General features: G+C 46.5%; 1 protein-coding gene across 3 annotated transcripts in view; it reads left to right on the forward strand.

The window, feature by feature from the left end:
- Positions 1-24,207, forward strand: part of robo3 (roundabout, axon guidance receptor, homolog 3 (Drosophila)) — a 224,556-nt gene that overhangs the window by 192,243 nt on the left and 8,106 nt on the right. Inside the window, exons 18-27 of one of the 3 annotated variants that reach the window (XM_067971051.1) lie at positions 230-253; positions 1,748-1,790; positions 1,888-2,036; positions 6,237-6,515; positions 7,746-7,881; positions 10,097-10,333; positions 11,520-11,707; positions 13,947-14,066; positions 17,203-17,403; positions 21,239-21,396. In XM_067971051.1, coding sequence (XP_067827152.1) covers positions 230-253; positions 1,748-1,790; positions 1,888-2,036; positions 6,237-6,515; positions 7,746-7,881; positions 10,097-10,333; positions 11,520-11,707; positions 13,947-14,066; positions 17,203-17,403; positions 21,239-21,396 — 1,535 coding nt within the window. The remainder of the gene's footprint in view (positions 1-229; positions 254-1,747; positions 1,791-1,887; positions 2,037-6,236; positions 6,516-7,745; positions 7,882-10,096; positions 10,334-11,519; positions 11,708-13,946; positions 14,067-17,202; positions 17,404-21,238; positions 21,397-24,207) is intronic. The other 2 variants (XM_067971053.1, XM_067971052.1) reach the window with 2 other exon arrangements.

Below are 24,207 nucleotides of genomic sequence, written 5' to 3' on the forward strand. Positions count from 1 at the left end.
TTTTTCAAATTGAAAGTCATTTGCCTTCGCTCAATCTCTGACACAATGGTTTTATAACGATTAGCACCTTATCCTGTCATTTATAGAGGGCAGAGGTCATATTTGAAGATAGCCATGATGCCCTCTCATGAATATGGCCAATTAACGGCACGGCCTGGGTTACACAGGGACCTCTGCAGTGCCGATTCCATCTGCTGACCATCCTCTTTCTCTCCTCTTTTCTTTACAGCTTCTTTCGCGTACACACCAGCAGGTATGTGATGCAACCATTTTATATTCTCTCCTATTTTGAACCATTGCCTGGTGGAGTTGCTGTGTAAGGTACAAAGTCTACAATTGTGAAGGAAAACAGCAAAGCTCCAAATGTCATAGCCATTCCCTGGAGCATTAACTGCATTCAGCTACCCAGCCTTTACACAACAAGAGCCAGATGAGTTTTATTTTAACAAACACAAGAAAATGACATAAAGTATAGAGGTTCAGTGCACTCCTATTAAAGGAGCAGCACACTAATTCCTGGCTGTCTTTTTAAATTAAATGATTTCTCTGGAATGGTAGCCCTCAGTCAGATCAATTTTATTCAGTGTATTGTAAACCCTTGTGATGCTGCATTAAGTGCATGTTGGGAGAGCTGAGCTGTTTGGAAACCCTGATGACAAAATGGCCGCCTGTCAACCTTGAGGGGAGAGCTGGTCAATAAAATGGATTTTCTTTTCAAAGAACTGCTGTAAGCAAAAAGAGAAAGAGAAATAAATTAACATGGATCAATCAGGCTGGATCTAGACACCAAAGGACAGAAACATAGTGATTTTTATTACACAAGATAACTCTTCTAAAAGGCAGGGGGGTCCGAAATATGAGCCACATCCAACTCACGAGCCTTCAAAGCAAATTTTTCCAGTCAGTTCTAAATACTTAATACACAATAGAAATTAAACACAAATTATGCTGCAATATGGAAAAGACGTCTGCGTAGTGTCCAGACACAAGCCCCCGCTGCCAGCTTTTTGGGAAGCCCCTTTGTGTGGGGGCACTATGGGTGCATGCAAAGAAAGCCGAGGTACTTTTGAGGTGTAGTCACTGTTGTAATGTAGGAAACGTGGCAAAATCCCACAAACAGCAACGTGATAATGACCAGATAATTTGTTTTTTTAGTGATGTTGGTTGAGGGATAAATATTGGCCAGGACACCAGGGAGAACTCCCCTGCTCTTATTCGAATAGTGCCATGGGATCTTTTACATCCACCTGAGAGGACAGACGGGCCTCGGTTTAACCTCTCATCTGAAAGACGGCACCTCCAACAGTGCAGTGCTCCCTCGGTACTGCACTGGAGTGTCAGCCTGGATTATGTGTTCAAGTCTCTGGAGCGGGACTTGAAGCCGCGACCTTCTGACTTAGCAGCGAGAATACTACCACTCAGTATTATGAAGAGTTAGTACAAGTTGTGATGTGTCATGGGCTAACACGGTCTCCCTGACTTTCCTTGATTACTCTGGGGAGTCGAAGAAAAAAGTCCCAGTGTTTTTCCTGAATTGGCCATTGGTTTTGTTTCTGTTATTGCCTCTCCCAGAAAACAGCGCCATTAGTGGATGGGAGGTCAGTGTGCAAGGTTGCGATCTCCAGTAGAATGGGGCGAGCTTGATAGAATTTATGGTCTCTTTCCCACCCTTCTTTTCATACGTACTTATTGTGAGTTAAGCATGCAGTTTGTTGTAAATGTTTAACTGGTATTTGCTTTCATGCAGTTGCTTTTCCACATGCAGAGGGCTCAGGCATCACAAGCAGCAGGTAAGTGAGAATCAACTCATTTGAAAAATTCTACGTACTGTACTTCTTAAGTAGCGACACTGAGCTGTGGCATTCACCTCCTGACGTCTCCTCCCAGGCCAGGAATCCTGAACGCAAATGTCACGAACTACCCCTGGCTGGCAGACTCGTGGCCTGCTTCCAACCTGATGCGGAACGGCAACGGAAAGGAAACCGCTGCCAGCTCTTGCATGGCCAACCATGACGCTACGGAGCGATTCTATAATGGTGAGTGAGGCGCTGGGTTTGTACAGAGTGCCCACGATGGCGTCCTTCACCACCTGGGTGTTTGCGTGTAGGTTTTGAATATGATAACCCTCAGGCACTGTCCAGTGTTTTGGCGCTATGTGAGTGATACCGCACGGCCAGTGGGAGAAGCCAGGTTCACTGGGAGTGTGGGTCGCGCCTACGACGACAGCTTTTAATATTCCGACCCGTGCTCCCTATGGGCACGGCTCCCTGCTGGGAGCACAGCATCGTGGAATCATGTCTTTATGTTCCTTCCTCAGGCGATTCATGAAATGTCACACGTGCGTGTCAGGTTGTCGGTGAATAAGAATTCAGGGGGTGGACGGCCATTTCTCGAAGGCTAAACAGAGTGTCTCAGTGGTGTCATGTGTCGGTGCACGTTGCTGTACAGAGCATTTTTTAAAATTTACTTTTGGGATCTTGGAGTCGTTGGCAAGGCTGGCATTTATTGCCCATCTCTAATTGCCCCAAGCAGCTGGTGTTGGGCTGCCTTCTTCAGCAGTTTGATACAACTGAGAGGCTTGCTAGGCCACTTCAGAGAGCAGTTAAGAGTCGACCACGTTGGCGTGGGACTGGAGTCACATATAGGCCAGACCGGGTAAGGACGACAGGATTCCTTCCCTAAAGGGCATTAGTGAAGCAGTTGGGTTTTTATGACAATCTGACAGCTTCATGGTCACTTTTACTGATAACATCTTTTTATTTCCAGATTTTTTAAACTCTTTAAATTTAAATTCCCAAACTGCCATGGTGAGGTTTAAACTCACGTTCTCTGGATTACTAGTCCAGTAACATAACCACTACACTACCGCACCCAAGCATGTGTGTGTCGTACCTGCAGACCCATCTGTGCTGAATTCCTGATCTTGGATGTGCTGCTGTGGGGAGGTGCCAAGCAGAGGCCATGGGCCGGATATTTAGGCAGAGGCGGGGAGGGTGCGGGGGAGTGTGGGGAAACCCAGCACGGCCGGGGACGCGGAGGTCCCGTCGAATTTAACAGCAGCGCCTCATTATAACCTTTCTCTTCCCATTTCCCGACGGCAGCTGGCCAAATTGATGGGCTGGCCGGCTGCCGAGCAGGAAAACTAGCAGCAGGAGGCCTCTGTCGGGGAACCATAGGGAGCGTCACCGGCAATTGGGAAGGAGGGAGCTGCAGATCGGGACTTGAGGTAGGGGTGGGGGGGCGAAGATCGTGGCAGGGGGGGTAAGAGAGGCCGCGACCGACAGAAGGGAGGCCGAAGGCTTCCTTGACGGGCTGGGGGGGAGCAGTCCTGCACCACCTGACCCACAAGGAATGCTATAAAAAGCACTCACCTTCTGGAGCCGGCAGTTCCCACCTCCATTTCACTGCTGGGTTTCCAGAGTCCTGGGAAACCTGGCCGGCAACTGTTAAATTTTAATCAGACCAATTGCACTGTGGGAGTCTGATTTGAATATGTTAATGAAATGTCCCATCTCTCGAGGGCGAGATACTCCCACAGCAAGCTACCCACCGTCGTCAAAACATCAATGGGCGCGTACATGGCAGGTTGGAGACGCGTTCTCCATTTAAAATTTTTTAACCCCGACCCTCTCCCACCCATTGTGCACAGAGTTAATATCCAGGCATATGTTTCTTTCACCAAGGAGAGAAGTAAAATCATCATATCCTTTGGGCCCAGAACCTGCAGATCCTGCCAATGGCCCTAAGTCCTGTAGCATGAAAAACCTGCATTTATATAATGTCATATCACCTCTCTGAGACACCTTAAAGTGCTTCATGTACGACCAATTACTTTAAAGTGCAGTTGTTATGTGAGTAAACACAACAGGCGTATTGCACACAGGAACATTCCATAGTTAATGAGGCGGATGACCAGTGAATTTATCTTTTTTGCTGGCAGTAGTCGAGGGAACAATGCTGGCCAGAACATGCCCAGACTTTTTCAGACAATTCTGTAAGATCTTTAATATGCTACAGGAAGTACTAGAATGGGCATATTGGATCTTGATTAACCTCTTATGCATCTCCAACAATGCAGCGCTCCCTCAGTACTGCACTGTATGTTAAGCTTATATAGAACCTTGGTCAGACCACACTTAAAGAGTACTGTGCACAGTCCTGGTTTCCATATTACAATAAGGATATAGAGGCACTGGAGAAATTGCAAAAAAGATTTACAAGGATGATACCAGAACTGAGAGGTTATAACTCTCAGGAAAGACTGAACAGGCTGGGTCTCTTTCCTCCAGAAAAGAGAAGGCTGAGGAGTGACCTAATAGAGGTATTTAATATCATGGAAGTGTTTGATAGGGTAGATGTGGAGAAAATATTTCCACTTGTGGGGATGTCCAAAGCAAGGCACCATAAATATAAGATAGTCAGTAATAAATCCAATAAGGAATTCAGGAGGAACTTCTTTACCCAAAGAGTGGTTGGAATGTGGAATGTCCTGCCACATGGAGTGAATGAGGTGAATAGCATAGATGCATTTAAGGGAAATCTACATAAACACATGAGGGAGAAAGGAATAGAAGGTTATGCTGATAGGGTTAGATGAAGAGAGGTGGGAGGAGGCTCATGTGGAGCATAAACACCAGCTAGACCAGTTGTGCCGAATGGCCTGTTTGTGTGCTGTACATTCTATGTAATTCTAGATATCTACCTGGTTTATGTGTTTTAGTCCTGGAGTGGACTGATGATGAATGATACAGTAATGAATGTGATAGCATGACACTCTTGTCTATCACAGTACCTGACCTCGACAGCCACAGATTGTGCGATTGACATTGTGTGACCCTTAAGACTAAAAACAGTAAAATACAATCAGTTGCTGAAAGTTCTTTTCCTCCCAATTTTCTGCCCTGTTCTCCTGAAAGCACTGACCCAGGCTGGGGTACGGACCCAGAAGTGCCGACTGCCCTTCGATATCCCACCCAAGTCACCATTCTTCATGGCTGAGCCTGGATAGTGAGTGTCATTTGACCATCTAGGCAGGGAAGGGGTGGGGGGGAATCACAATGGACCCCAATCCCACTGCATATGGGTGCATTTCAGCAAGGGGTGATTAGACAGCAACCTAGAGTGGGAACTGTGACTAACTTTAACCCCTAGCCCCAGCTCAAAGTATTGAGACCAACTGTAACCCCCTTTACTGCCATCATGGGACCTTGTTACTATGTATGACCCCTTGCCACATCAATTGGGGCACTTGCCAACTGAGTCATTGGCAGAGCTCCCAGTGAAAGGTTTACTGGGATGTCCCTTGCTGAAGGATGGTCTTCCAAGCAGTGGGATGTAGGAGTATTGGACTCTGTTGGATCTTCTATAAGTTACGCTGCTCTTCATATATCACTTGCCTCCTGTTCAGGCTCACCTGCAACATGTCTTTACCTGGCTGCCCAGGTGTCTGAGCACAGTAGCCCAGTGTAACTCGCTCTCTGATTTCCTTCTCCTCCTCCACCATTCTGGAGATGGGCTTAGGCTCCATTCAGTGTCTGACACTGACAGAATGCCAGAGACTTCGGCCTCGATTTGTCCGGGGTTGGGGGAGGGGGGGCCGGAAGGGTACGTGGGAGCCCGATAGCGGGCGACGAATGCGGACAGGTTGAGGACATGGAGACCCTGCCAATTTTAATGGCGGGGTCTCACATAAATAAAACTTCACAGACTCCCACCTCAACACCCGGCCAGATTCACTAACTGGCCAGCAGGCGGGAGACAGGATTTCGAATTTCAAGATATTAACCCCTCACCTGACCCTTTCCTGACCCTTTCCTGCCCCTCAGGGTGGGAGGGGGTTAAAATCGAGACCACGATGTGTGGGGAATGGAGGGCATATCCCTGCATTGTCCACTGCTCCTTGGCACTACACAGCCCCTTAATTTTCCCATGCAATTTGTACCCTACCTCTTTGTCAAGTTTGCAGGCCCTGACCCCTCACGAGGACTAACCCCAAGAAGTCCCAAAACATCAGCCCTGCATGAAATCCCGTGCCCATCAAATAACCTGGCGTCCCGACCTCCACTGATACAATGGGTCCCACCAATAATCTTCAACAGTCTTAGGTCATTCACATTAAGAAGAACAGAGTGAATTATTGTTGGGCACTCTCTGCTCTGTTAACCTGGCTTCCTATGGGTTTTATTGACAAACTTCATTGCGTTTGAATGTTTTTTTTCCTGCGTGCCTCAATCCAGACGCTGGCATTTCCAACTACATTGCTCAGACGGAGAAGTTTGGAACAATGGTATCGGATGGGCCCATCTACAGCACCATCGACTCCGCCAGCGACGAGATGCGCACGTTCAACGGTGTCTTCCCGCCTCAGCAGACCACGCTGTACGCCAGCACACCAGTGGTGCCACCCGGAGTCCAGAACCAATACACAGCAGACCCTGTCAACGGGCACTGGGGCATCCAGCCTGGGCCTTCCAACACCCAGTACTCACAGCCTGAGCGCAGCAGGCAAGAAGCTGGTAAGATGTTTGAAAACTGGCATCATTTTGATTTTTAACCATAATAAAAACATAATGGAAATAGATGGCAGGTCCGTCAGCTTCTGAAAGAGGAAAGAGTTTGATGTTTTGAGTTGGAGATCCTGGATTTTCCGCTACTGCCCTGGTTTGCCCATGATTTGCTGCCAGTTCATTTTAGTGGACAAGATAAACATGGTCTGGGGAGTGCTAAGGCAGCAAATCCTGTTCGGGATGTTTTACCATTTATTTTCCCTCACACCATTTCCCTTTCCCCTTGCTTCTTCCCAAACCACATTCATGTATGTGTTCTTTATGGTATGTTTATGTATTGTTCGTGTGTGTCTGTATGTTTCTGTGTGTGTGTTTGAGTGTGAGTGTGAGCGTGTGTTGTGTCAGTGTGCGTGTGTAGACATTAAATGAGGATATCAGACTCTTGATAGTCAAATAATTTGTTGCCACATGAGGAATGGTCACATGGGTAGGCTGGCTGCCAGTGCCCAGGGTATCGTACCCAAACATGAGTCAGCTCCCACATGAGACGAAGGGAGAAAATTGGCCTACATCTAACTTAGAAAAGACAGGTCTTACTAAATAATATAACTTACATTTAGATAGTGCTGTGTCATGGTCACTGAAATATCTCAAAGTGATTGACAGAATGAATTATTGCAGTGACTGTTGTTATGTAGGTATGATGTGGAGATGCCGGTGATGGACTGGGGTTGACAAATGTAAGGAATCTTACAACACCAGGTTATAGTCCAACTGTTTTATTTGAAAATCACAAGCTTTCGGAGGCTTTCTCCTTCGTCAGGTGAGTGTGGGACTCACCTGACGAAGGAGAAAGCCTCCGAAAGCTTGTGATTTTCAAATAAAACAGTTGGACTATAACCTGGTGTTGTAAGATTCCTTACAGTTATGTAGGTAAACATGGCAACCATTCTGCACCAGTGACATCCCGCAAACAGTAATGAGATGACTGACTGGTTAATTTATAGCATTGGTTGATGAATGTTGGTCAGTCACCAGGATACACCTGCTCTTCCAATGGGGCCACAGGTCTTTAACATCCACTTGAACAGGCAGATGGAACCTTTAAGTGTCTCACCTGAAAGACCCGAAGGGAGCAGAGGAATGATATGTACCAACACCAGAGCAATCCAAGCTATCAGGCAATCAGTAGTGAAAGCTACAGCCTGGATATACTAACCAACGTTCTTCCTCCCACAGGTGGGAAAACTGGGAAGCAGAAATTAAATGCCAAGCCGGTGAAAGTCCCACCCCTGAACTGGACAGATTTGCTACCACCCCCTCCGCTCACTATGGACGTCGACTCCTACGAGGATGAAGAGGAACAGGAGTATGGGTATGTGACGTGACGCGGCGCATGAGCATTCACTGGACATCCACTCGAATGTAGGATGTGGAGACCTCTAATCGTGCTGGGGTCTCTCGCCCTTGGGCCCAGGTCTGAGGATCGTCCATGTAATGAGCTTGGTGCCGGCTCAACCAAGTTTCCTGTGGGTGCAGACCTAAAGCACAAAGTAGGCCAAAATTCGGCACCAATTGGTGCTACATTGGTAACCTTGGTCCGAGAGGCCTTGAGGGTGTGGGAAATCATGAGCACAAGAAATCTGAAAAAGAAAGTAATTACTAAAGACAATAAACACTGGGGCCAAATTTCCATGGGTCGTGATCCCAGCACTGACATCGGAATCCAACTGCAGTGGAGTGTCCTCCAGCATTGATCCCTGCCACAGTATGCGAGGGTAGGGGGAGGGCACCTAATTTGCCTACATCACTCAGGCTGTATCTCAAGCGGGTGCCTGCCCCAAACTGCCGGGTAACGTGGCCTCTCTGCCAGGTCTGCTCAGATAATCACCTCCAAGCAGCCCATGTTTGTAAGGTGTCCGCAGTTACAAAAATTAAAAAGCGAAGTAGTTTCTTACCAAAAGATGGCGTCTCATTTTCTTTTTCTAAAATATGAGAATTGCCATAACTGGCACCACATGCGAGTTTGAGCAACGAGGCAACCCTGGGGCTCAAAGTCATGACCAGCTGGCTGAGGCGCCCCGATTTTAACCCAACCCACCCAGCGGCAACCGGTGGGGTTCAAGTTGGACTTCAGTGGAGCATAAAATCAGGTGGGGTGTAAAACGGACGTCCGACCCAAACCCACCTCGTTCCAGGTGGGCGAGTTCAGTTAAAATTGGGGCTTCAGCTGTTGAACAGTCCAAGCTGCAGAGCTAATGATGCTTGAACTCCTTGTAAAGAAGACTGTAGTAGCTAGAGAAGTCTTTATTGGAAGATGTATCTGTGCTGTGTGAGGACACCTATGAATTGAGCTAGCTGGGGCCAACTTTGGTCCCAAATGTACCTAATGCTCGGCTCTCGAGGATTTTATTAGGTGTAGTTTCAGCCCTTCGCTTCAGTTGTTGGAGCCAATGACTTGACTGATGTCTTGCCGATGTACCTGATTGGTTATTTTTCATGGAATACAGACGAAGGAGACTGCCTTCATCATGTCACAGCATAAGGTTGGAGGTACAGATGAGCAAAGAGGTTAGCGTTGCAGGAGGAGGATACTGTGCAGCATTAAACAGGGGACCTTCGAGACTCCTGCTGTAGCTTTAGTTGGTTAATGCACTCCATGGTACTGAGCCATACAGACTGGTAATGTGACAGGACCCACCCCTGGTCTGTGTTGAGTAAGCTGAGCTCACCAAGGAGACCCTGGAGGCAGTACAGTTAGCCTCTGCGCCCCTGGGCTAGGAACATGAGAAAAACAAATTGGCCAAGGTTCCCATTCCTGATCACCAACCAGTAAACCCTTTTATGGATATTGGGAGAGGACAAGATCAGCCTTGGCTGTGATACCCCCACAATTGAATAGCCTGCTGACATTCCCTATTTGGCCTCACACTTGGACGAAGCAATCGAGGAACGTCCACGACCTTTACCACTCATGAGCCTCTAGATTGGGGGGTGGGGGGAGGGAATCTACCGTTTTTTGTTTAATGTCTTTTAATAGTTTTAAAATAAAATCACAAAAAAACTCAAATCTTAAAGATGGCATCAGAGCTATTTGTGAATTAATATAGCAACCCCAAAACGAGTAATCTGATGTGGGCATGGGTCTGTGATTCCACCCACTCTAAGATCACTGACATACTATCACTGCCCTTAAAGGGGTCACCCACTCCGAGATCACTGACATACTATCACTGCCCTTAAAGGGGTCACCCACTCCGAGATCACTGACATACTATCACTGCCCTTAAAGGGGTCACCCACTCCGAGATCACTGACATACTATCACTGCCCTTAAAGGGGTCACCCACTCCGAGATCACTGACATACTATCACTGCCCTTAAAGGGGTCACCCACTCCGAGATCACTGACATACTATCACTGCCCTTAAAGTGGTCACCCACTCCGAGATCACTGACATACTATCACTGCTGTCTATTCAGTAACGGCAAGGCTCCAATGATTCCAGTATAATAGTGAATGAGTGAAAAAAATGCTTCGCCTTTAATTTGTTTCCTGTGAGTAAGCGTTGCTCCCGTTTTTTTCGAAGCCCCGGTGAGTGGTGCCCCCCACTCCCTGAGAGAACGTACCTAGTGGAAGGCGCCCGAGAGGAGGAAGGCCCACCCCCACCACCTCGCGGAGAGGCGTCATCTCCCGCTACTTCTTATGGGCAGCAATCCACAGCGACACTGACGCCATCACCTCGGGAAGAAGCACGGCCAACAGGGCATGGGGTGACCGAGGACATCCCAAGGCTGCATCAGTTCGAGATTCCACATTTACCCCGGTGAGCGTGTTTACAAGCTGCTCATTATAAGTAGAGCGTGCGAACTTGGAAGGTTTTACCCTGCAACGATTGAAAGAGCTAAACAAAGAATAAGAATGAGAAGGGAAGGTTTGATTACGACACATAGTGGTTTAGTGGATTAAATGCTGTTATTTCACTGTTCGAATCCCTCCATGGCCTTGGTGCTCCATATCTCTGCGCTCCTCCAATCCTGATCTCTTGCGCATCCCACATTTTCATTGCTCCACCATTGGCGGCCATGCCTTTAACTGCCTAGGCCCTAAGCTCTGCAATTCCCTCCCTAAACCTCTCTGTGTCTACCTCTCTCTCTTCCTTTAAGTCCCTCCTTAAAACCTACCTCTTTGACTAAGCTTTTGGTCACCTGTCCTAATATCTCCTCTTGTGGATCAGTGCCCTGTGAAGCGCCTTGGGACGTTTTTACTACGTTAAAGGCGCTATATAAATGTACGGTGTTGAGGCCTGGAACAGATGATTGATACCCAATCATGAGCCAGTCAAACAGTTTAATTTGAATAAATTCTGCACATATAGAGCGGAGGAGGTTAAGGGGAGATTTAATAGAGATGTTCAAAATTCTATGGGATTTTGATAGAGTAAATAGGGATAAATTGTTTCCAGTGGCAGGAGGGTCAGTAACCAGAGGACACAGATTTAAGGTAATTGGCAAAAGATCCAGAGGGGAAATGAGGACATTTTTTTTTTATGCAGTGAGTTGTTACGATTGTGAACGCACTGCCTCAAAGGGTGGTGGAAGCAGTCCAAAAGGGAATTGGATAAATACTTGATAGGGAGAAAATTGCAGGGCTATGGGGAAAGAGCAGGGGAGTGAGACTAATTGAATAGCTCTTTCAAAGAGCCAGCACAGGCATGATGGGTCAAATGGCCACCTTCTGTGCTGTATGATTCTATGATTCTATATTAATGAACAGATGAAAACATAGGCCTCAATAATCTGCGGGGGTGGGGGTGGGGGAGGGGTGTTCTGTCAGTCTTGTGCCGTAATTCCGGTAGGAGACCACCGCAAAATGGCAGGGGCCCGGATACACCAGGCCTGTTTATACGGCTGGTGCATTTACCCATTGAGGTATAGTGTCGTTTTTGGCAGGTAGGACCTAGGGGTTCATTAGATTGCTGTTTCTTAATACAAGTTATACTCACGTTTCAGGCGACTCCCGGTGGGACCAGTCCCTCTGCCCAGACCTCCGACACCCCCACTAACACAGAGCAACCCAAACGTGAATGGGGACGAGGATGCCATCGCGGAATCCGCTGGCCCACACAGACACGGGCACAAACGCAACTTGAGCCAGACACCGGCAATTAGCACCGAGAACGTCAACGTACCTGGAGCAGGTGAGGCACGACACTTACCCATGGATGGGGGAAAGGGAGGAACTTTACCCCAGTAAAAGTCAGCAAAAATGGGCAAGTGCATCAGTGTAATGAAAGGTATCTGTTTTACAGATGTTTATTTAACAGATGTTTGTTTAACGCTAGTTGTGTTCCACTATATTTAGTGACACCGATTGAATGTAATCAGTCTGGTTTGGGAAATCAATATTGGGGAAAACCTGAGATCCAATTTTTTAATCAAGCTTTAGAATTGTGGTGTTCCACCTCACTCTGTGACCACACCTCAAAGATGCTGTGAGTATTATGTAGACATGGTGACTAATACTCCTTGTGGTTTCCTTTCTGCCAGGCACGGGTTGGGGGTTCATGAATTCTATCAGTTTGAAAACTGAAATTCCCGCCTGATGCTCAATTGCAGGCTGGTACTTTGTGAAATACATCGTCTTTCTATTTTCCATTTCCAGTCCCCCTCCTCTCCTGAAGATGATGTGTCTCGGCCTGGAGTATGGGTCCATGGTCAACAGCCTTCCTCCAGTACCTTACTGCAATGGTCATTCTTCATATATGAGCCCAGACCTTGAGAGTTGACAGGCTATTCTACAATGGGAGACACCACAGTTGAGCCTGATCCTATCTCCTCACCTGGAGCCCACACAGGCCCACTTTCCTACAGGGGTGGGGGAGGGTGGGGGGAGTTAGTTGATAGCAGGAATGCTGGTTGACATTTTTCTCCCCTCTATAGCTTGGTTCCTGAGGATAATTGAAGTCCCCCTATTGCTACCCCAGCATCAAAGCAAGACTTTCTTGGCCTATTTTCTCTGTGCTGCATCACAGAATACATTTACTCACTGAGCAGCTGAGGGAGTCCACTCGGTCCTGTGCTTACATTCAAAACCTGCATTGAAGAGGTTCAAAGGCAGATTGAAGTAGTCCACCTTCTTACTTCACGACCATTTACAGTGCTTCATGCTGCATCTTCATAACCGACCAGTGTTACAAAACCGAATCCTGGGCATTCTTTGACGAGCACTCCAATCTTACTATACCAGTATTCAGGATCTAGGCACTTTGCATGTTATAACGAGCAATCGGCAGTGTGTTGGAAACTAGCATGAAATACAACACAATTCTGCAGATCAGATCCATCGGGGACAATTTTAACCTAACCCGCCCGCTAGGAAACTGACGCGATCGGGTGCAACGCTGGCTTTACACCCCACCCGATTTTAGTCTCCGTTGAAGGCAGTGGAGAGCAATATTGGACGGGGTGTAAAACCAGCGTTCCACCCGATCCCATCAGTTTCCCAACAGGCGAGTTAGGTTAAAATTCCCCCCATTAACTATGTTAGGATCTACAGTCTTGTAATCAGGGAGTTATGTGCGGTTATTTCTGGATGTTTAAACAAGCTTCCAATTCAACAGGTTGCAGTGAAATGTCTTTGACTTCCTCCCCCTTCAATAAGGAAACATTGAACTGTGGATGTGTAAAGAAATCCAGCATGAGGAGAGATTAGAAAACTACTCAATGATTTATTGATATATACTTAATTATTTTAGCACAAAGTGGCATTATTTAAATGCTGCACCTGAAATAGACCTTTCATATATTTTAGGTAATTGGAATGCTACATACAATAGCTGGTGTGCATAGAAAAGATATCTGGTCATTGCCAAGTTAACTGATCTTAACCACAGCAGCAATTGGGATGCTATAATTGACCTTAAGACTCCATGGCATCGGGGAAGGGGGAAAAATCAGCCAGGGATCCTGCTCCTGATCCATATGCATTTTCTGAATGTGTGTGGACATTGGCTGGGGACAGAAACAGGCTTGATCGTGATGACCCCCTTGGTTGAATGCCTGGCTGACACTCAATGCCATGGGTCACAAGTGGAGAGCAGCCACTTGATTGAGGTACCAGAGGGCTGCAGCCGGTGGAAATGTAATCCAGCAAGTGTCAGCACCATCGAGAGGGGTGGAAACTGGACGGAAACGGGAAAGGATACTCACGGAGCGGGGGTTCCGGGATTGTATTCCATGCAGCACAGTGGCACTTAATGCACTTTTGGGCATAATATGCTTGCAGAATCCAGCCTGCGACTTCTAGCGAAGCAATGCACAGTTTTAATCTGCAACTTTCCAAATATCCTGAAAATCTCACTCTCCATTCCAATTTCACCTCGACTCCTGGGGTGGGACTTTTCCAGCTTTTAATCGTTCCCTTTATCTGATTTCCAGGGAAGACGAGACACACGCCGGTGATGGGGAGCAGCAGCGTGAACACCCCACCCAGCCAGAAAGCCCGAGCGAAAAAGAAAGCCAAGCCGAACCAATACCGCCGTGACCTCTCTCAAGGGGGTGAGTTCCAAGCCAAGCTTTGAGATTGGAATGCCAAAAATCCTCTCCGGACTAACTCAAACCAACGGGGCAGATTTTCTGCTTCCACAATCCAAATGGACAGGAAATCGTGAGCTGCAGGGGGGTGGGGACTGTCCAGATGTGCACTTCCAGAGCACTGAGGCAGAGACTTTTACCCTGACAGACTATGTTTGAGAGTGACTTGCTGAAAATGAGGGAACCCTCCCGTTCACCAATAACCGTCTTTCATTACTGCCTAAACAACCTGATTTGACATTTTAAAATGCCAGTTGGTCTCCTGCCACTTTGCAGGTGGGAATCAACACCAAGTGAGAGGCAGAGGTCATTTGGACCAGGACACACAGAGTAATTCAGTGCCCATTTTAAAGTCATAGGGCGGAACCTTCAACATCGGTGGGGTGTAAACAAGGCGGTAGCAGGTCAGCCGCCCATTATTCACCCCGTCCGATTTCCCTTTCTATTGGCTTCGGATGATCTTTATAACGGGCGGCTGATCTGCTTCCACCCGTTTTACACTCGTGCCAGAGTTGAAAGTTTTACCCTGTAGATTCTGTCCTTATTTTTATATTATTACATGGAATTACATAGAGCTACAGCATAGAAACAGGCCATTCAGCCCAACAGGTGCATGCCGGTGTTTATACTCCACACGCGCCTCCTCCCACCCCTCTTCGTCTAATCCTATCAGCATATTCCTCTATTCGTTTCTTCCTCGTGTTTATCTAGCTTCCCCTTAAATGCATCTATGTTATTCGCCTCAACTACTGCTTGTGGTAGTGAGTTCCACATTCTAACCACTCTCTGGGTAAAGAAATTTTTCCTGACTTCCTTATTAGATTTATTAGTGACTATCATACTTATGGCCCCTAATTTTAGATTCCCCCATAAGTGAAAACACCTTTTCTACCTCTACCCTATCGAATAATCTTAAAGAACTCTATCAGATCACCCTTTTCTAGAGAAAAGAGCCCCAGCCTGTTCAATCATTCCTAATAGTTATAACCTCTCAGTTCTGGTATCATCCTTGTAAATCTTTTTTGCACCTTCTCCAGTGCCTCTATATCCTTTTTATAATACAGAGACCAGAACTGCGCCCAGTGCTCCTAAATGTGGTCTAACCAAGATTCTGTACAAGTTTAACATAACTTCTCTGCTTTTCAATTCTATCTCTCTAGAAATGAACCCCAGTGCTTTGTTTGCTTTTTTTATGACCTTATTAACCTGTGTCGCTACTTTTAGTGATTTGTGCATCTGTACCCCGAGATCCCTTTGCTCCTCTATCCCATTTAGACTCTTGTTTTCCAAGCAATATGTGGCCTCCTTATTCTTCCTACCAAAATGCACCACCTCACACTTATCTATATTGAAATTCATTTGCCAATTACACACCCATTCTGCAAGTTTATTAATGTCTTCTTGTAATTTGTCGCTGTCTTCCTCAGTATGGACTATATCTCTCAATTTGGTGTCGTCTGCAAATTTTGAGATTGTACTTCTGATTCCCGAGTCCAAATCGTTTATGTAAATGGTGAACAATAGTGGTCCCAGCACGGATCTTTGTGGAACATCACATTCCACCTTTTGCCAGTCTGAGTAGCCACCCTTAACTCCTACTCTCTGTTTTCTGTTTTGTAGCCAGCCTGCTATCCATTCCGCTACTTGTTCCCTGACTCCACATGCTCTGTAGTCATGAAATTATTTAAAGTTAAATAGCAAATTTGGGAAGCAAAGAAGTATAATTAGTTGGAGCATAGGAATTTCTCTGCAATACAGGCTAATGAGCTGGGAGATGCAAAACGGAGGCATTATAATGCTGTAATTACAATATGACATGTTTACATAGGAAGTTTCCATTATAAATATGGACATAGTAAAGTTTAATGGAAAGCTTGACAAATTCTCCATGTAATTTAGCCATAGCCATATGGGAAGAGAAAATCAGAAGCAGTCGATTTGTGTCCTGGAGCAGAACACCTAACTAATATTTTGGCCCAATTTGGACTGGAATGGTTCAGCCATTTTTCTTCTTCTGGCACTTCCAGTCTTCTCCCCTCCTCTCTCAAAGGCACTGGCTCCTTTGGGAGTGTGGTTTCACAGGCACTAGCACAAGGGGTAGAAACTGGTCCTCGTTGCACCTGTTCTCCCAGCAGAAAATGGGGACAGAAAGGACCAATTTTAGTGCCCAACATCCCGCGCCCAATGTGTGCCTGCCTTATGGGCGCCGCCATGTTGGTAAAGGCAGGCATCCGGGGTGGTCGCCTAAAACAGGCGGTAGCCTGCTTACATATGTAAATTAGGGTCCAAACACCTGTTTTAGGCCCCCTTGCCGAAATTGGTTTGGATTGAGCGGAGCAGGAGCAGGACCTGCCCCACTCGGGATTCTTAAACCGTAACCACCAAAAAGGTAAGTTTGAAAAAAATTCTTAAAAGCTTTCCTGTGGAACTAGGAGGAGTAGGCGTGCTCCCTCAATTCCACAGTACACTGACCACCCCCCCTCCCCCAACCCTGTTACCACTCCAACCACATCCTCCCCCGCAAGAACTTACCTGTGAAGTGTTGCCGGAGAGGCAAACGGCCCGATATTCAGTTTCTGCTCAGGGGGGAGCTGCACATGGGGGAGCTGCATATGGGGGAGTTCCACACGGTGGAGCTGCACATGGGGGAGCTCCACATGGTGGAGCTGCACAACATGCACCGGCAGGTCGCCCAATTAAACATTAATGAGGCCCAATCTTTGGCCGGCCTTGGGCCTCCAGCTTTGGCACCTTGACCAAGCGCCATTCTTCACTTGTGACCCTAGACAGTGAGTGTGAGCAACCTATTCACCGATAAGGTGGCGTCAGGTGTGACCCTGATCCTCACTCGATGTGTAATTGGATGCCAGGCTGGTGAGTTAGACAGCTGGAGGGATGGGGCGTCCATGGGCCGAATGACCTTTCTTCATCTTGACTCTTCTTATGATGTTCACACATGCGCACTTTCCAACAAGAGTCACTGGTTAACGATCAGGAGCAGGAACCCTGCCTGATTATCGCCTCTCTCTAACCCAGGGGTGCTTTACGGACGCTGACTTAGCCAGCTTTTGTTGACTCACTCTATCTCTGTCTTGGACAGACCTGCCACCACCGCCTGAACCTCCTCCAGCTGATGGAGTTGTGGAGACACCTTACTTACAGCCCACTGGTTTGGAGAGCAGCCTGACCTCGCTGGACCATGACGGAAGTGCTTCATCCATAGAAAGGAGGCCGTCAGCCGATCAGCGGACAGAGAGTGCGCATTGTCACAACAGAGCAGCATCATCGCGACACAAAAATGGTGAGAGAGGAAGAAACACTTGGACACTGGAGGCCGTCAATTTGACTTTACGTGTAACAGAGCTGAATTCTGGTCTGTAGTTGTTTCGATTCGGTGAAGCTCTCCAGAGCTGAAGTCTGACTTTCTTCGAAAATGTCCGACAGGAAAAGACGAGCTGATCCATCTAGCCTGTCCTATATGGTTGTGATGCCTCAATGCCCCCAATCTCTTGGGAGAGGTGAAAAACCCAAGGCTGATTAGGAGGGGAAAATCTGGAAAATTTCTCTCTGATCCCTCTAGGCAATCAAAACTAGTCCAAGAGATCACATTGACCATGACTTGTATTAGTTGGCACCTATCTCTTGTGTGCTGCGATCTCCGCCCCAGCCAGGAACCGGTCCAGGCCCCTTTTTTAGATACAATTTGGATGGTCACTGGGTTTTGGAAAACCCAAAGCTTAGTGGTAACAATTATTTGTCTGGCAATAAAACAAATCACATTAGCACCACATAGGATATCTCACCAGCTACCTGTTCCATCCAAAATTGTTCTTATTTTTTGTTTAAACACTGGTCCCGATCTCACCTATAGCTCAGCTAATAAGGGAGCTGCCTGATGAGCCAGTTTTGATCCATGGACTGCGTTGAGTCTGCAGATCTGAACCTGGGCAACAGACTCTGACACTACCTCTGGGCTCAGTAGGGAAAAGTTCAGCCAGACTTCCCACTCCTGATCACTATCCAGTGATCCTGGACATCCGATGAGGATAGGATCAGGCTCGACTGTGACACCCTTTCTCCCCTGTCCAGTCAAGTAGCCTTCTGACACTCACTTAAAGAACGGCCATTTGGATGAGACATCAGAGAGTGGCCAGTACCCATGATGGGATACCTCAGCAGTCAGTAGCTTTAGGAGCATGTTAGGGGGGAATAAAAACATTTGTCCCTTTGAAGCCATTCGCACTGCACATGCACATCTGGATAACACACTCCTCTGCCAGTTTTTGGGATCATTTTCCATTCCTGGCACATCTGCTATTTGTAACAACAAAAGCCAGATTTTTAAAAAAACGATCATTGTTATTTGTAAAAAATACCTTCGCTCCCTGCCGTCATGTGAGCGTCCATGTCTGAAGTGAGGCCTAGCAGTCCCTGTGAGCTGTAGCTGTCGTCTGAAGGGGGGGGTAGTTACTCTCTGCATTGGTGTGGGTGAGGATATGTCCATTTTAGGTGCCAGCTGTGGCTCGGTGGTAGCACTCTCACCACTGAGTCAGAAGGTTGTGGGTTCAAGTCCCACATAATTTAGGTTGACACTCCAGTGCAGTGCTGAGGGAGTGCTGCACTGTCGGAGGTGCTGTCCTTCGGATGAGATGTTAAACCGAGGGCCTATTTGCCCTCTCAGGCGGACGTAAAAGATCCCGTGGCACTATTTTGAAAAAGAGGAGAGTTCTCCCTGGTGTCCTGGCTAATATTTACCCCTCAACCAACACCTAAAACAGATTATCTGGTCATTGTCACATTGCAGTTTGTGAGCAAATTGGCTGCCATGTTTCCTGCATTAAAACAGTGACTACACTTCAAAAATATTTAATTGGCTATTAAAATGATTCGATAGGGTAGATACAGAAAATCTATTTCCTCTGGTGGGGAAATCAAGAACTAGGGGACATAATCTTAAGATTATAGCCAGGCCATCTAGGAGGAAAATCAGGAAGCCCCTTTTCACACAAAGGGTAGTAGAAATCTGGAATTCTCTCCCCCAAAAGGCTATGGAGGCTGGGGGACAATTGGAGCTTTCAAGACTGAGATCGAAAGATTTTTATTAGGTAAGGGCGTCAAGAGATATGGAGTTAAGGCGGTTAAATGGAGTTGAGGTACAGATCAGCCATGATCTAATTGAATGGCGGAGGAGGCCCGCGGGGCTGAATGGCCTACTGCTGTTCTTATGTTTGATTCCTAGGGCCATCCTACAGGATATGAGTTCTTGTCCCTGTTGGATTAAATACTGGCAGTGATGGCCTTTGACTTTGGAGTTCAGTTTATTGCCAGACTGTTGAATTAGGGTGTTGGGGCTCACCCTAACCAGTTTGGCCCCTACTGCAGCACCAACCTCTTGGAGCTGCTGATACCTTTCATACTATACAGAAGATGCCTGTCACTTTATAGTTATTTATGAGGGAAGAAAACCAATTGTTATAAAATTGCATGATAGAAGAATAAATCATAATGGAAATGGCAACAAAATTCTCTTAACAAGACTGAGGTCCAATTAGTTCCTTTCCAACAATTTTCCAATACTTGGCACAGCGGGTCTGAGGTACTTACAGCAGAATGATTGGGTCAGCGCTAAACTTCAACGGAAACCTTTAAATTAGTTGCTATGTGGAAAATGCAGTAACCGTGGTGTGACATTCCATTGGAGCTGGAGCTAATTGATTGCATTAACTCTAACCCTGTTCTGATGGTTATTGAAGTGCTTTCTGTAGATGAAAATTCTGCGGAATTATTGAGAGGGCTGAGACAGCGAGGTAATGGGATGTTAGGGACAGGCAAATCTGGTATTCAAATACTCACCTTGTTAATGAAACGGAGACAAACAGGCACAGCGAGTGTATGTGAACCCCATTTCACTCTTACTGGTGCATCAATTTTTAGTTCTTTCGATCCGCGCCACTGACAGGACACACACTGTTCCACCCTTCGGGTGCTTTTCTGACATTCCATCGCACTGCGCCCTCTTTTTAAACAAAAATGTTTCAAATAGCGAGTGCTGATAATCGCCTCATGGGTAGAGTTTCCGAGCCTGACAGTGTGGGAGACCTTATTAACATCAGTGGGCATGTCGTCAGTAATACAGTGCTGGCTAGTTGAATTATCAAGCTCAACAATGTTAGTGAGCTTGGCTGTAAGTAGAGATACTGTCAGTAACACAGAGCGCTGACTGGGAAGAATTACTGATGACAGTGTGAGGGAGCTGCCTTAACTATCCCGGTAGAGGGAGATTGAAATTATTCAATGGAGTTAAGGTGTTCTCTTCCTGGGAGTTCTCCAACACCTTGCAGACTGTTCTATTTTAAGCTTGTATCAGTTGGTCGTACTCTTGTCTCTGAGTCAAAAAAGTTGTGGGTTGAAGCCCTACTCCAGGACTTGAGCATTCAAACTAGGCTCGAACTTCAATTCAGTACCGAGGAACTGCCCCTTTGCCAGAGGTGCTGACTTTCAGATACAACATTAAACTCAGAGATTATCTGCTTGTTCAGATGGACATAAAAGATCTAATGGCATTATTTTGAAGAGCAAGAATTTCTCCTTGTGTCCTCCCTCAACCAACATTACCAAAAATAAATTAAATGGTCCTTCAATTCATTTGCTGTCTGTGAGATTTTGATATGCACAAATTGGTTGCAGTGATTGCATACGTAACAAAGTATTTATTTGATCTTGAAATGTCGGTAACACTGACAAGGCACCCGAGGGTATTGAGAGTCAACCACATTCTAGAACTGGATTCATATGTAGGCCTGACCATATAAGGATGGCAGGTTCTTTTCCCTGAAGGGCATTAATAAACCAGTTGGGTTTTTACAACAAGCCAGCAGTTTTCATGGCCATTTTTTCATGTGCTAGCAGCCCACAACTAGATGTTTTTGAATTCAGTTTCACAACTTGCCATAGAGGGATTTGAACTCATGACCTCTGGGTTGTTAGTCCAATGATCACTAGGCTTCTGTAGGCCATTATTGGCAGTGAAGTGTTTTGAGCTGTGAAAGGTGCCATACAAATGAAAGTTCTTCCTAATATAAAGTTTTTTAAGCTGTTAGATTAACCCTTCACTTTTTTAAAAATTGCTCTTGCAGAAGATGACTTGATACCGTACAGTAAACCCACCTTCCTGCAACGGGGTCAAATGTCAAGCAATTGCTCCACAACAGGAAGTTCATCATCCAGAGGTTCAACAGGGTCACGGGGTCATGTAGCAGGGCGAAGCAGAGGAGCTGGTGTAGACCGCAGTGAGGTAAGAGACAATGTGCCTGATTTCTACAGAATGAAGATCCAAAGGCATGAGGCAATCTAGCACTCAAGGTACTGAAGGAGATCTGTTCCCCTGTGATCCAAACATTGTTGAACCCATTAAATCTCCTGAATAAATGTGTCTGTAGTAAACCTTTCTGCCGCACCCTCAGTCTAAATGTATTTTTCTCTCCCCTTGAGATTGTCGCCCGGACCACTTATCATCCAAGGGCAGGTAGATGACCTGCTTGCCGGGGTTTATTCTTACTACGTTTATGCACTCACCAAAAAGTGTGCAACAGGGGTCTCGAGTGACTGGCACACTGTGCCCCATGGCATGGGCAAGACTTGCCATATGGTGATTTACAGACCTGAATCAGCAGTCTACTGACCAGTGTCCAATAAACACCTCTCACAACATTGCCACCAATTTCATCTTCAGTTCATGTAAACAGCAAAGTCAGAGCTAAGGATAAAACACAGGGTCCTCCACAACACCGTGACTCCTGAAGTCCAGTCCTATATATACATGGCCCTCAAATTCCACAGGACTATCATCAGTCTCCCTCTGCAACTTCATAGAATTAAGTAGAATTTACAGCACAGAAACAGGCCATTCGGCGCAACTGGTCTGTGCTGGTGTTTATGCTCCACACAAACCTCTTCCCACCCCACTTCATCTAACCCTATCAGTATAACCTTCAATTCCTTTCTCCCTCATGTACTTATCTAGCTTCCCCTTGAATGCATCTATGCTATTCACCTCAACTACTCCATGTAGTAGAAAGTTCCACAGTCTAACCACTCTCTGGGTAAAGAAGTTTTTCCTGAATTCCCTATTGGGTTTATTAGTGACTATCTTATATTTATGTTTATAGAAGAGCCCCATGGAATTTCAGGGCAATATATCCTATATATCTACTTATACCTTTAACAGTGACAATACTTCAAAAGTGATTCATTGCCTGTAACCTGCTTTGGCACCTCCTAAGGATGTGAAAGGCACTATATAAATGCAAGTTCTTTCTTTACCTCTACTGGGCCACACTTTCAATCTGCTGAAAGAACTTTACCCGTCTCCCTGGGAGGATGAAGGGAGCAAGAGGCCTATTGCAAACAAACTAATATAAGTTTAAAGTAAGTGAATTATAGGTTCCTTTTTCCTTCTTAAGAGGTGGCAGCTTTTTGTGCTGATCGAGATAAGGGATGTTAGCAGTGGGGAATGGTACCCAAAGGCCAGCATTAAACACTCCCAGGTCAGGTAAAACACAGCCAGATGCAGAATAAAGCACCTTCTACTGGGTGTACTGTACCAGATCCTGTATCAGTATAGATATGAGTACAGCATATACTGATTCTTGTAGTACAACAGGTCCTGTACTTACTGACTGATTATGTACCAATGCAGCACCAGTATTACTATGAACAGTAGCTAACCTGTACCAATACAGAATTTGGATCAGCACCTGTACTTGTACAGGACTGGGTCAGTACAGCAGTATCTGTACCTGTACAGGACTGGGTCGGTACAGCAGTATCTGTACCTGTACAGGACTGGGTCGGTACAGCAGTACCTGTACCTGTACAGGACTGGGTCAGTACAGCAGTATCTGTACCTGTACAGGACTGGGTCGGTATAGCAGTACCTGTACAGGACTGAGTCAGTACAGCAGTACCTCTACCTGTACAGGACTGAGTCGGTACAGCAGTACCTGTACCTCTACAGGACTGGGTCAGTACAGCAGTACCTGTACAGGACTGGGTCGGTACAGCAGTACCTGTACAGGACTGGGTCGGTACAGCAGTACCTGTACAGGACTGGGTCGGTACAGCAGTACCTGTACAGGACTGGGTCGGTACAGCAGTACCTGTACAGGACTAGGTCGGTACAGCAGTACCTGTACAGGACTAGGTCGGTACAGCAGTACCTGTACAGGATTGGGTCGGTACAGCAGCACCTGTACAGGATTGGGTCGGTACAGCAGTACCTGTACAGGACTGGGTCGGTACAGCAGTACCTGTACCTGTACAGGACTGGGTCGGTACAGCAGTACCTGTACCTGTACAGGACTGGGTCGGTACAGCAGTACCTGTACAGGACTGGGTCGGTACAGCAGTACCTGTACCTGTACAGGACTGGGTCGGTACAGCAGTACCTGTACCTGTACAGGACTGGGTCGGTACAGCAGTATCTGTACCTGTACAGGACTGGGTCAGTACAGCAGTATCTGTACCTGTACAGGACTGGGTCGGTACAGCAGTACCTGTACCTGTACAGGACTGGGTCAGTACAGCAGTATCTGTACCTGTACAACTCTGATAGTAGCATTAATCTATCGTGAAGCTCTGTACGCGACTGCAGAAAAGCTTGGAAAATGGAAACCCGACCTTTAGATTCACAAATCTTCCAATCCAAGGGAACAAAGAAACATGGGCAGTGCCTCTCTGATGAAGGTGTTGAAAAATAGCTTGTATTTTAAGAGTTAAATTATCATTTGTTAGAGGCAATGAAATCTCCATCCAGAGAGCTCCGTGTGCTCCCGCTGGAGGGCAAGGATTTACAGATAACTGTGTCAGGAGTCCTTTGGAGGTCTATTATGTAGCTTAGATTACAAAGCTAATCACTGTATTAACATCCACTGAGTCCTCCTGCTCCTTATCTACCTGATACTCCCTTAATGTGACTGCCACTGGAATGAAAAGAACAGCTTGTGAGATGGTTCTTGGCTCTGAGACCTGTAAAGACCTGTCAAGCCTTACCTTGTGCAAAGGGCCAGCTTCAGCCTCAATTTCTTTCAGTAATTTTTTTCTTTTG

This window comes from Heptranchias perlo, chromosome 33 (assembly GCF_035084215.1).
Source record: "Heptranchias perlo isolate sHepPer1 chromosome 33, sHepPer1.hap1, whole genome shotgun sequence".
NCBI classification, from domain to species: domain Eukaryota; kingdom Metazoa; phylum Chordata; class Chondrichthyes; order Hexanchiformes; family Hexanchidae; genus Heptranchias; species Heptranchias perlo.